Source organism: Anas acuta, chromosome 6 (assembly GCF_963932015.1).
Source record: "Anas acuta chromosome 6, bAnaAcu1.1, whole genome shotgun sequence".
NCBI lineage: Eukaryota > Metazoa > Chordata > Aves > Anseriformes > Anatidae > Anas > Anas acuta.
In genome coordinates, this window is record NC_088984.1 from 985,001 (window position 1) to 998,347 (window position 13,347).

The following is a 13,347-nucleotide window of genomic DNA, read 5'->3' on the forward strand; positions in this document are numbered from 1 at the left end:
TCTACGTCCCGAGAATGCTAAAGTGCTGTGTTAACTCCTCATTTTCATTTTTAAACTACAAAGTGCTAAATTCTGAGCTAAAATGGGAAAACACGAACACAATCATGTCATGTTTCCTAAGAAGCATCCATTTGAATGTCTGTCTTTTAAAAATAAACTTTTTCAAGGCTAGAAGAAGTTGTTTCTGTAACTGCCATAAACTGCCAGTGAACGGACCATTTTTATTCAGTTTTATTGATTCATGCTTTCAGTTCTTACTCAGTTAAAAACAAGGCACATTAAATACATCCTCTTATTGCTCTATAAATGCATGCGGCTCATTCTGTATATCAAAAGTAATAAATAATGGCAGTAAAACACCAAGACAGTTATAAAAATGACAACCCAGCCTCAAACACAGTATTTAACAGTTCAGTCTAGAACAATAACTTAACAAAATACGTTAAGTGCCACATGTAAAACATGCAGTGTGCGTATGTGTATTTATACACACGCGCATGTACCCGCGCTCCCCCCGTCATGCAGCTTATTGCATAAACAAAACGCCCCCTTCCAGAAACCCAGCTCCCTCCTCAGAAGTCACAACACTATTTTTCCACCTGGGATCCGAACAATGCATGACAGTGACATCTACAACAACTGTTTCAGCAGTACATTCACATGGAAAAAAAAAAAAAAAGAAAAAAACAGAAAAGCCAACGAACAAGAAAAGCTTTCCCAAAAACAAATGCAAAGTGATGAAATAAATGGTTCTAGATTTTTTTTTTCCATGTATATATTCAGTTGTTTTAAGCAACACACACAATCTTCTCTTTACACAAGGCAGTCATACAAGATCTTGCTGTGCCATACAAAAGAGATCCATGACAGTAAAGTGCCTAAGATGCAAAGCACATTCATATCGGAGGACACACATATAGCCAAGAAAATCCCAAAGTCACGTTCTGTATGCAGTATTACTGAAACAATAGAACAAAATATACTTTGGGTACAAAGCAGAAAATCCTGGCTTCACAGGGAAACTCGTATTATTAATTCTTAACAGTGCCACTTACAGAGGAGTGGGAGAGGAGTTTTCTTTATACAATACAAACGATGTTGAAGAATAAATATTTTTCTTTTTGTGGCCTAGAAAAGGTCTCATTACAATTTTTATTTTTATTTTAAATTAACAACAGTATCCTAAACCACTTCCCTCCTTACCTGGCTCCTGCTCACTGAACCAAAATAACCTGTGTATTGTACATCCATTTCCATCCAAGCCTGCAGCGTATGTAAAATCTTATTGTGTTCTTATTTGAGAAGGGTTTTGGTAATGTGAAGCTGTGCCAAACATTAGCATACTTACTTGAATAAACTAGAATATATTTCAAGAAAGTTTACAGTACCACAGAAACAAACCCTTTCATTCATAAAAATGTTTCTTATGCTGTCAAATGTGCTAACTCGTCATTCACATAGACTGTGCCTAACTTGTACAGGACTCAAAGCAAGAGAAGTCAGAACCCCTTAACAATATCTGCATTTTCAGGCAGCTGAAATTTTAGTTAAATTTAAGTTAACATGCAAAAAATCAGTTAAAGGCATTTTACCCAATATTTCCAGAAATAAACCTGGAGAGATTTTACCAATTTCTTGGACTAAAAGAAATACACTAATTTACAGAATTACAGATGATGCTTGCCCTCACTTTTTTTTTTGAAGGTTTCAAAAACATTTGACTTTTTTTTAAATTATTTTATTAAAAGGACTCTGCCTCTACAGCTGCAAACATCTGTGCTTATTATACTATATACTAATATTCCTCAGCCTCTCCATTTCATTTAGACAATCATTTTCCCTTCTAAATACAGAAATAATCTTTGCTGTGTTATTGTGCTGATGTTTTTCATTAGTAAAAGTGGTGACAGCAGTTCAAATATCAGATTTCACATAAGCAGAAATTCTGACCCCTTAGAACGGAGGTTTTTGAGTTGTGAACTGGTATTTATACTCAAACATAACAGAATAAGTTGATCAATAAACCACTCTTGTTTTTCCTTCCTTGTTCTACATCAGGCAAGAATCTTCCATTTGATCTTGAATTTAGTCGACCTAGCAGAAAGGCAAACAGCCAGTTGCAACGCTGTTGAAAACAGATCAAGTGAGTAGTCCTAATTTTTTATTTGTTTTTCTTAATCTTTACATTAATCTGCAGAAAAATAGCCCTTTCACTTTTGCAGAAAATTTAGCGGAATGCAAAACAAGTTTCACTGTGTGACTTTGAGTTTTTAAATAAAAACTTGCGTTATCAAAACTGCCATGTTCTACATAGGACCAATGTTTGTCCCAAACTGGAAACAGTACAAAGCACTTCACAGCATAAAATGCCACCTGTTAGACAATGCTATTTATTAAAGGAAGCTTATTCTTATTAAGATGGGAGAAAGGAAAGCCATCCTCTAGTGTTAACTGAGTTATTAGTTTGGATGATCAACTGAGGTGTGTTGTAGTTTTCCAGCTTCATACTGCTGATACTTGTGTCTTGCTAAGTATAGATACCACAGAAATAACAAAACACTCAAAAAGAGCAAAACCTACCGTCAATGGAAGGCAGTATAAATAATCCTGACAGTTCTTTACTGAATTGTTCTGTTCCTTTTGTGATATTGTCTCGAAGCCAGAACATCAGCTTTCCCTCTACTGATCTTTGTTGAAGTGGACAGCCCTGCAGCTTTTAAGTACTAAAAGCATATTTGCAAATCTCAACGCAATGCTTTCCTTAAAGGCAGGATTCACTTTTTCGTTAAAGGTAAAGGTGGTATAGAAGTTAATGAACAAGGCAGCACGTGCACACGTGTTTGTGTGCACCCAGATCTTTCTGGACTGCATTCCAGCTTCTTGTTAATAAACTTCTATGTCTAAAGCATACCCAATCCGAAAGGCCACATATTGGAGTGTTAAGAGCTGTACAGAAAATCATTAGTAAAACAAGTGCACCAGTGTATTTTTGTAAATGCTACACCAATGGACAAATACCAGTCACCTTGAACAAGCAAGGACAGTCGAAAGCACTGGAATGTTTTCAGCAGAGATGCAGCCACGCATACCCGTTAGCCGCGGCCGCGAGCAGAGGCTGTGCTCGAGCTACAGCCCTCCACCGCTGCGGTCCACCGGGATCACCACTCTCTGGCCCAAATTCTCTTCGGCAGTCTTCATGAGGACAGCCAGCCGGCTTCCAGACACATGGCCCTTCTGAATGGCACTCATGAGCTGAAAGAAACAACACGGAGAGCATCCCGTTAACTTATCTGCAAGACAAAGAGCAGAGGCAGATGGTGCAGCCTCAGCCATGCTACCACCTCCTCCACACGAGAGATGTGCAAACATCACGGGTTGTCCTGCCCCTTGGGCACCAGCACAGCTCCCGGGTAAACCATGGCTGAGCTGATCGGTTTGCCCAAGAGCCAGGGGCAAGTGTCAATGTAGATACAAAACTGATTCTTCCACATATAAAGCAGAACTGCTGCATAGTTTCAAAGACCTCCCTCAAAGCTCAGTTGATATTTCTGGAAAATGTAAATAAAGTTTTGGCCAGGACTCAGTGGCAACAGAAACACCAGTTGTGATCCAATTTGAAGTAATAGTGCAGGTATCCATTAACACCATTTTTTTTTTCCCAGTGGCATTTAAAAAAGTAGGATAACCCATCTATTTCACAGGCTCCTCCCCCCACCTTTTTTTTTTCTTTCCCTTTTTTTTAAAAAAAAATCTGATGGAAACTTACAGAAGAACACAGTTCCTGATCCGCTACTGACCCTGGACTATACCCTTTCACTCACATGCTCTCCTTTGTAGAGGTAGCGTACTTGACTTCCACAGTTCTTTCAAATCCAAATTTTTATAGACTTTTAAAACTAATTTGCCTTTAAGTCCTTGAAACTGGACTCAGCTCTACCTTACCGAACACACACTAGTGCTAAGATTTTAGTTAATTCTTTTTTATCCCATGGATAAAGTGAGCATTAGACTTGAAATTACATGCAGTCAGCTTGTCAAAGACTACTGTGGAAAGCAATTGGCACTTACAAAATGCAATTTCTTACTCCCATTGAGTGCTTGGACTCCTTCAGATTTCTTCCCTTCTATAGGGAAGTATTATATCTGCAGCTGGACCTATTGAAAAGTGCGATCAACACTGTCAAAACAGGAATGATTACTCAGGAAGGGGAGGCACAGCCAGGCTGGAAGAACTGCCATGCCTTTTGGAGGCCTTTTGGTTACCCCGTGCAGCCTGAGGAAAGGCAGAGGTAGGAGGATGGGCAGCACAGACCTGCTGCAAGAGAGCAGCTACAGGCAGCAAGGGCAGTCCAGCATCGCTCAGACTTAGCATTATTCTCCCCTGCCTCCCTTCCTGCTTCCGAAGTGGTCCCTGCAGACACTAACAAGGCTCTAGGAGTGGCGTTGCTGTTACACCTAATCCGCTCTGCTTCACAGACACTCCATGACCAGCCTCGGGGGTGGCTTGTCCAGCTATACTGCATGCTCTTCAGGGAAGAGACCGGACAAAAATATGACTGATCCCTCTGGCACTGCCATGAAAACAAAATTTTGGTATGCAAGCCTTCAGAAAAGCAATCATTGTGGTAAGACAGGTGGTACAATGGTCAAAAAATAAATAGATGCCAGCAGGAGAAAACTCATTGCTAAAACTGTAAATTGGAACGACCTGTTAGTGTTAGACACTGATCAATTTGGCCTGCTTTCTATTTGTGAGACCCCTCCAAACACCAGGGGCTGCTGAGAGCGGTTCCCCACGACCAGCACACTGGCAGCCTGCAGCTGGGCCAAGGAAGCCCCTTGGCATTGCTCTGCTCGCCACCTGGAAAGCAACGCCGCCACCCCGGGACAACGTGTTCCTATACTCTAATATGAACGTCCACAAATATTTGCACACTGCTTTCCACAAGCATTCTGGCAGTACAATGTAATTACTTGAAAGTTTTCAGAGAGCAAACACAAAAGTATTGGGAGCTGACTTAACAGATCCATTAAAAAATTAAACAAACATTTAGCGTATTTTGTTCCTTCCATGGCAACCTCCTGCTAACGTTGTCACCGCACTTCCTAGCTCACTCCTGCTCAGCAGCTCCCTGCGTGCTGCTCCCTGCCCCTGCAGGAAGGGAGCGCATGGGTGCAAGTGACCCTTACTGCGGCACCAGTCATCAGCTTTAAATACAGCTTACATTAGGAAATGTTTAGGAACATTTTCTTCTCAAAGAGAAGCCAGTAGCCAAATAATTGCACAATTAAAAAAAACTAACTTTGAAACTACAACAAAACAGTGACTTGTCATTTGTATTTTAGAGGTATTATGACTTTGGATAGGCAACCCCTAATGAGACTGTTATCAGAGTAAAGCAAAAAAACAAAGCCACCACAGACAAATCCACAGCAGACATTAATTGCTGGTTGCTTTGACTTAACCACAGTGTATCCAAACTAACCAAATTATAGTTTAACACAGTCATTACAGTCAGTGGTGTAGGGTTTTCCCCACTCTAATTGTAAGTTTTCTTATGCAAAGCGATGTAAGAGGGAGACCCTTCTCAATAGCCAGACAATCAGCTATGATTTTCTCTTATATCTCAATAAGACGGTTCTGGGATATTATATATATATATATATAAATATATATATATATATCCATTTTTAAAAGTACATTCCAGTTACCCAGCTGAATTGCCACATTTTAAGCAAATAAACAGTCCTTTTTTTCTAATGCTGGACACAACCTGTGAAAATTTTCTGCATTTAGATTCAACAATGCTCGTCTTATCTACAGCTCATCTCAAGAGAGACAATTACCATTTCCTTTGCCTTGATCTTGTTTGTTTAACTTGACACAGTGAAGAAAGGGCTGACATTGACCAAAATCCCCAGCATTAATTTATCTCATGTTCGGCATTCATCATTGCCACCATGTAGGAAAGACATGGCAGTCACTTGAAATACCACACCAAGAAAAACTCTACAAAAACAAAGCTAACTGGCATCCTGCATATGCTAGAGGAGCTGGGTGAACAAACATTTCAGTAGCACCTTTAATTTTCTTATTTTAAATCCCTGCAAAAAGCAGATGTACAGGTTGTCAATGTAATATCTTTAATACAAATGTAGGTATTGTTTATCAACCCAGGAGCTGAGATGGAATAATATGGACTGGATGTACCTTAACCGCAAACTTCTTTAGTACTTTCTAAGCTATTTTGAATACTTTAATCATTTTAACTGGCTTAGTTAAACGTCAGGGTGCATAACCACAACGTACCTTCTGATAGGCAACTGTCTTACTTTCAATATACTTAAGTATCATTTCTGTATTGAAAACCAAAATCAGACCTGTATTGCGGTATACTTGGAAAACTGGACCTGTTCTTTGGGTCTAATTGTTTCTGCACAGGAATAAAATACAAGGATTTTACAGTTGCCTGGAACTGGCTGTGTGTCATTTTTGTCTTGCAATCTGGCAAACAGCATCAATACTATCATGTTACCCAAGCATCATTTACCTCCTCTCCAACCCAGCTCTTCAGAACAGAGGGGAAAAATACCTATGCCTTTGTTTGTTAAATCTACAACTTTTTTCAAAGAAATACCTACCTGGAGAAACTCAATGAGCTCAACCTGTCCATTTTTGTTCAGATCTACTTCATTTAGGATATCATGAAGTGTTTTTTCATCAATTTGTACACTGATGCTCTAGTCAAAAAAAAAACAAAACAAAACACAGAAGCGTCAATTGCATTGCTCAGCATGACTTATACCACACTGCAACGCAGGTTAAGAGGCTTAAGAAGGAAACCAAAAGAACACAAGGAAACTTTACCTCCAAGACACGCTGCACATCCAGTATAGTAATAAAACCTTTCTTGTCCTTGTCAAACATATGGAATCGCTTCTTGTACCTGCAAGGTAACGATTATCAGTGGGCAAAAACTATGTTCAATGGTATTAACTCCTAGCAACATAGGGAACTCTTATTTTACTTACCTTTCAATATCTGAAGGCACTAGAGTGATTTCAGAGCTGTCTGTTAATTGATCTGATTTTACTTTGTAGCCCATTTCATAATACAGAAACTTTTTAGCAGCTTCAAGTTCTTCCTATGACAAATAAGAAAAACTGTCTTTATATCTGAGGAATAGTAAGTCCCTACACAGATATTTTTAAAACTTAGTACTTTATTTGCTCTTTCCACGTAACAACAGTTTACCTAAGGTCCAACAATTAAGCAGATTGTAGCTGAAAAGTATTAAAAGAAGTTCATCTTTGTCACCTTTTAGTCTTTCAAAGAAGCATCAAGCCTAAAAAAGGCTTCTAATTACTGTGTAAATGCTTTTAGGATCACGGCATGCCTTCAGTCACATATGGAGTATCTATTTAATTCATTAAGAACGGTACTTGCAGATGAGGCCAACAAAATGCCATTTAACACAGCCGATATCACAATATTTCACTTATCTTTCAAAAACCACGAGTCTCAACATCAGGCATGTTCTTTGTTTCAGTTTTTCATGGTAGTAATATTAATCTGTTACCTGGGAGTTCCATGCAAGGTTTTTAAACCAAATTATATCTCATGAAGTACTGTAGAGCATGGTTCTTTTCTACAGCTATGGGTACACCAAACAGTGTTCTAAGATAGTAATGCAAGCATCTGCCACAAAGAGCATCACCATGAAAAGCCACAGCACAGATTACAAACAAGTGTAAGCATACTGAGTAATGGCTGCAGTAACAGGGAAAGACTCCTAGGCACATGAATATAAACTGCTTCATCTAGCAGAGGCTTGCTCTTGAAGACGGTCTGGAATAGTTTAGTTGATCTTCTGATCTTACATACTTCAGTATAAACACGCAAGTTACCCTTCAGCCCCAAACCAACAGGATGTCTACATCTAGGATTGGAGACAAAGATTTTGATGGTTTGTGGAATTCTAAGTAGGGATGTAGGGTGTGACTCAATGCATGGGTATCAGGGGCCTTCATTTAAGGTAAGACATCTGAACTAAGCTCATTAACTACAGAGCAGGCACACAAAGGCTATCTCAAATAGACAGCCACGTTATCAGCACGGCAAGTAAAATGAGATGAGCCAGTCCTACACTATGTTCGAGCACTGAACCACTGGGACAAAGGAAGCAAACAGTGGCCTTAAAAATAATTTAGGCCAAAGAATGGTAGCAAACTCAGTATCACCACTTTTCAAAAGACACGGCAGACAGAAAGGAGTGATACGAATTGCAAAATTCTCCTCTTCTACGATGGACCTGTTGAGAAGTGTCACTGAACATACTATCCTATTCATGTTGAAATATTAACACCAAGACTGCTTCATTTTTAGAAGAACAACAGGATACAGATCTTCACTTTCTCTCCACCCCTTGGCCGATACCAATGCATTTCACAGCTATTTTTATAAAGACTTTAGAAAGAAATACACCAAGTGAATCATTCTCTCAGGAAGAAAGCATCATTGAAGTTTTCTATTCAACTAATTTAGACTGTCAACATGGAAACTACTGAAGAAAAAAATAAGACTTTTAGATGAAAAAGGCCCTTTGTACCTTTTTTTTCTGTTCACTCCAGTTAAGTTCTTTGCCCATTATATCTACAATTCTTGGTAGAGCTTCCTCAGCAGCCTGAACATTCAGGAAGGCCAAGCGAGTCCGTCGGGAAATCATATCCACAGCAGTACGGGCATATTCTTTTACACCATAGATGACCTAAATAGTAAGACAAGGGGGAAAAAACACAGATGAGCATATATTGAATATAAATGTATAATGTAATATGCAATATATTTAATATATTTAATCATTTATCTATCTATATAGAAATAAGCATGCTCAGGGGAAGTGAAAAAAATGAAAAAATCTGGACCTTAAAGGAAAGGACTTAGGAAAGTGCTTTTCAGAGTGAGATGGACCTGCAGTAGAACCTGCTTGTTTCCAAAGAAATCACTCAGAGTATTAGGTAGTTTTTCCTACATACCTCAGCTTCAATATAAGGAAATTCAGACACAAGGCGTTTTCCAACAATAGGCCATCTCTTTCCTGTAACTTGGGCTATTTTGGCTACCTCAAAAGCCTTGTCACCATAGGTAGAAGCTAGATGCTGAGCCACCTGTGGAATTGAAAAATTCATTATGCTTTTGTAAGCACATAAAATATATACCTTTTTTCCTTGTCAATTCTCTCATCACTAATAACAAAGAAGCTGTAGAGAGTATTAGATTTTGATCATGTGGGAGGAAACAGCTAATGCTGTCAATGGGTAAAACCAGCACTAATACTACTACATAGGTATCAATATAAATGACTAGCAATACTTCAACTCTTTTGCTACAATCTGATTGTATGTAAAGTATAGATTTTGTTGGGCTTAAGGAAGATAAGCACTAGTGTGTCATAATATTTTAAAGTAGAAAAAAGTGAAGATTAGGAGGAAGGGAGAGAAAAAATTGTGTTTGAAAGTTTAAGAGAAAAGACAAGCAATTAGTAGGTGGGTTTTTGTATGTGTGTGTGGTGGCTTTTTATTTATTTTTTTGATTTATTTGAAAAGCTATCCTTCCCCTAGTCAGATGAAAAGCTCTTATTGGTCTTAAGAGATTTAAGACACACAGTATACACACTGACACATAGTACACACTATGAAGGAACTGTGTTTAGTGAAAAGACAAAACCCTCTAACACAGAAGTATCAGAGCATAAGCAATAACAAGGACTTACCTCACTTTCAAGCCCGTAGTCCTGTACCAACCTAATGTAGAGAGTGGGACTCCAGTCCTCAGCCCCTTGTAGCTGCAGCCCAATAGTCTTGCTGGAACCTGCATTCAGATCATGTGCCTGAATAGCAGCATCAATGGTATCCTGTGCCATGGCACGGTAGGTCGTCCACTTCCCACCTGTAATCACACATTTGCTTCTTTATTTAGGGAAAGCAAAGGAAATCATGAAGTTGCAATGTACTACACATTTTGCATACCACATTATTCTTACCAGACTCATTCTAACAAGAGAGTCACACTGCCACAGATCGATCATTACCTGACTGTAGGAATGCAAAGACTCCGTCCCTGTTGGAACAGAGTTTTGCATAAAATACAGTGGGGAAGCCCAAAGCCATACTTGAAGTGATCTTCAGGTACCTGCTATTGTGACAAGGCCACTGTCACTGACAGTAACAACATGATTCCGGGATATCGACTGAGTGTCTTTGGAGTTGGGGTCTGTGACCAGAGGACGAATGCCACTCCACGCTGCCAACACGTCTCCTCTTCTCACTGTCCAGAGGAAAGATCAGCCAAAATCAGCCATGAACAGATGTGTATTGCTTTCCTAAGGACTGCACCAATCTGTATCAACACCATTATCAGACTAATCAGTCAGAGAGAAGTTAATTTTTCACACTGATTAAAAATTCACCTGAACAGGGAAATTCTGGGAACTGATCAGCCAAGACATTCAGCTGTCAAATTCTCTCATCAGCCCACCATACCAAACCCAACCCAACCCCACCTTATCACCACATCTTGTCCTTGCTTTTGCTAACAGAATAGTTCTTATGTTGCATTTTAAAAACCAAAATAATGCTCATTCCACATGGACATAGCATTTGCTTTTAGGACTTTAAAGGTTTTTCTATAGCAGGTAAATTATTTTCCCAGATTTTCCTCTTGATAGGTGATCTCTTATTTAGAGCCTCTGTCAGAAGTCCAATTGCACATTTGCACCTGGTAGGCTATAGCACATCCCCTAAGCTTCTGCCTCACCCAGACCTTTGACATTTGCTACTGCACAGCAACCCCAAATGGCCCAGCTAACTTGCCACAAACCATCCAGAAGCCCTCGCTGTCCTCACTCAGCCACCTCATCCAGTGCTACCTTCCCAACCTTATTGTTTCAGATGCACTTTCACTCTTCACAAGAAACCTGACTAAATGGCCATTTACAGCCTGCCCTTCTCAGTCATACCCCTCTGCTTCCTGCCAGTTACAAGTTACAATCCCTAAAGCCAAACCTGACTTTTCAGAGAACTTGGAGGAACAAAACCTCAGGGCAACAAGTGGTTAAAAAGAGTCCTTAACAATTTTAGGAAAACAATCTAGCCTCTGAAAGCAACTTTTTTTTTTATTATATATATATATAAAAGCATGTGACCAATAATTTAATGGAATTTTCTTGATTATTAAATTTACCATGTAAAAATTCAACAATTTACTTTATATTGAAGGTCCAGAACATTTTTGAAATAAACTTTCAAATAACAGATAATTAAATAATAATAAAAATAATAATACTGATTTTTTTTATTAACAGGGTGTAAAAATATCCCCCAAAGAACACAAAATAGATTTCAGAAATCAATGGTGCTCTGCCAGCATGTTTAACCTGCCAAAATGAAGTGTTAATCACAGAAATAAGATACCATATTACATTTATAAACTAATGAAACTAGAAAAAGCAGCATGCGTGACACTATAATTAAACAGTTGGAACACATCCAAGCCTGTGTAAGTTGATAACCCTGGCACTGTCTCTGGCAGCAAAAAGGCAGGTCTGCAGTGAGTTGATATGGCCAGCACAGTTGTTAATTCAATAACAGGCAATCTATAAACACTGCTAATTGCATATGTGAAAAACAGCATGCACCTAGGTAGGTTTCATTCAAAAAAAAATTAAACACTTCATAATGCACTTCTGTAAAATACTGTGAATACTGTGCAAAATTTCTGCTTTATTCAGTCTTAATGTTACCAGCTACCTGTCTGGCCTACCACGCTTCCACCTACTTCTGCTTAAGAAACCTAAAGGTACATTTCCTGAAAACCGTTTTTTTGTGAATTTTGTAAAGTACAGAGCCACCAATTATCCATTTCAGGAATCAAGTAATCCAACATTTCCAATTGCTGGATAGCAAATTTCCTAAATCTAAGATATTGCAGTATTCCTGGAAAATAGTGTTGTTCAGATTTATTTTTTTTAGTGCTGCTATTACAACAGAAATACAGCAGCACAAATGCTTTCACAGAACTGTTATAAAAAGTCTCGCTACAAAGTAAAGAAGCCTCTCACTTTAAACAAGCATTCCTGCATCCAAATGAGCCAGCATCTTACAACAAAAATGCTCTCAGCTCAGCTACTGAGGTGAACCACCATCACCAACTGATTTTTTTAAAAAATTCCCATTTCTGCCCATTATACTTCCCCCTCCAACTGAAAAACTATTAGGTATTTATCATATCATTAAGAGCAATTAAGAAAAGATGCCTACAAAATGGAGATAAAGACAAAGGTGCAAGACAAAGTCAGAACAACTTTTCCTTCAAGAAAAGTGTATTAATTCAAAAAGCGTATTAATTCAATGCACTTGTATTGGTGTATGACTGAACTGACCCATGTCAACAGAACTTTGCATCTGCCACACAAAAAGCCCCAAATGACTTGACTGCACAGCTGGACAGCTACTGCCAGTTAGATGAAAGGTATGTGAAATCTGAATGTGCAGATATCACCTGCTTTCCATTTAAATAGTTCAAGAAAAGCAAGTATATCTGGAAAAGCTTCGTTGATAGCTCTGAAACAGATCAAGATGACACTTACGTCCCACCAGAATTAGATGCACAAGAACCAAAGCTTTAGACAGACAGCACTGATTCAAACTGAAATACTGCAGGTCCAGCCCTCCCACTGCAAACCCAGAACTCAAGGCCCTACCTTCAACATCAACACTAAGGTAGTTGCGCACTTCATTCAAAATGAAGTTTATATCTTCTTCTGTTGGTATCGGATGGGATGTAACATCAGTTGGGCTGTCCGTGGTGCCTGCAATAGTCATCTTCTCCCACGGCAGGAAGAAAATCACTCTACCATCGCTGGTGGCTGGGTCAAGCAGCCCCATGTTGTCAGGGCTGAAATAAAGAAGGGACATGAACAAGTCAGGCATCACAGAGATCTGTTCCTGTACACCTTTAAGCATTAGAACATTATCTTTGCTCTTGGATCAGAAGATTAAAAAGTCAAATCAGATCTTGTATGCCACCGTGACCCAACTTTAAAAGGTAATCCCAGAAGACGTGAGAAATAAGGCCCTTTAATGTGATCACTGGAATCTGATTTCCTAAGGCAATTAGCAGGCCACATCCTTAGAGCAATCAGGCCTCTGGCACCTCCCATCTCCAATTATTCTTGAAAATCTTGCTACTCCAACTTCAAATACAAGGATCTGGAAACTTCAAAATAGCATTTACTTGAGACTCATATTATGGAATGAATAGCTACTTTTAAAATAAATAACAAAAAA

At 38.9% G+C, this 13,347-nt stretch overlaps 1 protein-coding gene across 7 annotated transcripts in view; it reads right to left on the reverse strand.

Annotated features, from left to right (window-relative positions):
* Positions 1-215: 215 nt before the first annotated feature.
* The window catches only part of GPD2 (glycerol-3-phosphate dehydrogenase 2), a 58,092-nt gene continuing 44,960 nt past the window's right edge, over positions 216-13,347 (reverse strand). For 5 of the 7 annotated variants that reach the window (XM_068686897.1, XM_068686894.1, XM_068686896.1 and 2 more), the window contains 9 exons: positions 12,762-12,955; positions 10,193-10,327; positions 9,774-9,949; positions 9,037-9,168; positions 8,610-8,768; positions 7,033-7,145; positions 6,869-6,947; positions 6,643-6,741; positions 216-3,252 (listed from right to left, as the gene is read on the reverse strand). In XM_068686897.1, the coding sequence (XP_068542998.1) occupies positions 3,127-3,252; positions 6,643-6,741; positions 6,869-6,947; positions 7,033-7,145; positions 8,610-8,768; positions 9,037-9,168; positions 9,774-9,949; positions 10,193-10,327; positions 12,762-12,955 (1,213 nt within the window). In that variant the 3' untranslated portion in view covers positions 216-3,126. The remainder of the gene's footprint in view (positions 3,253-6,642; positions 6,742-6,868; positions 6,948-7,032; positions 7,146-8,609; positions 8,769-9,036; positions 9,169-9,773; positions 9,950-10,192; positions 10,328-12,761; positions 12,956-13,347) is intronic. The other 2 variants (XM_068686901.1, XM_068686900.1) reach the window with 2 other exon arrangements.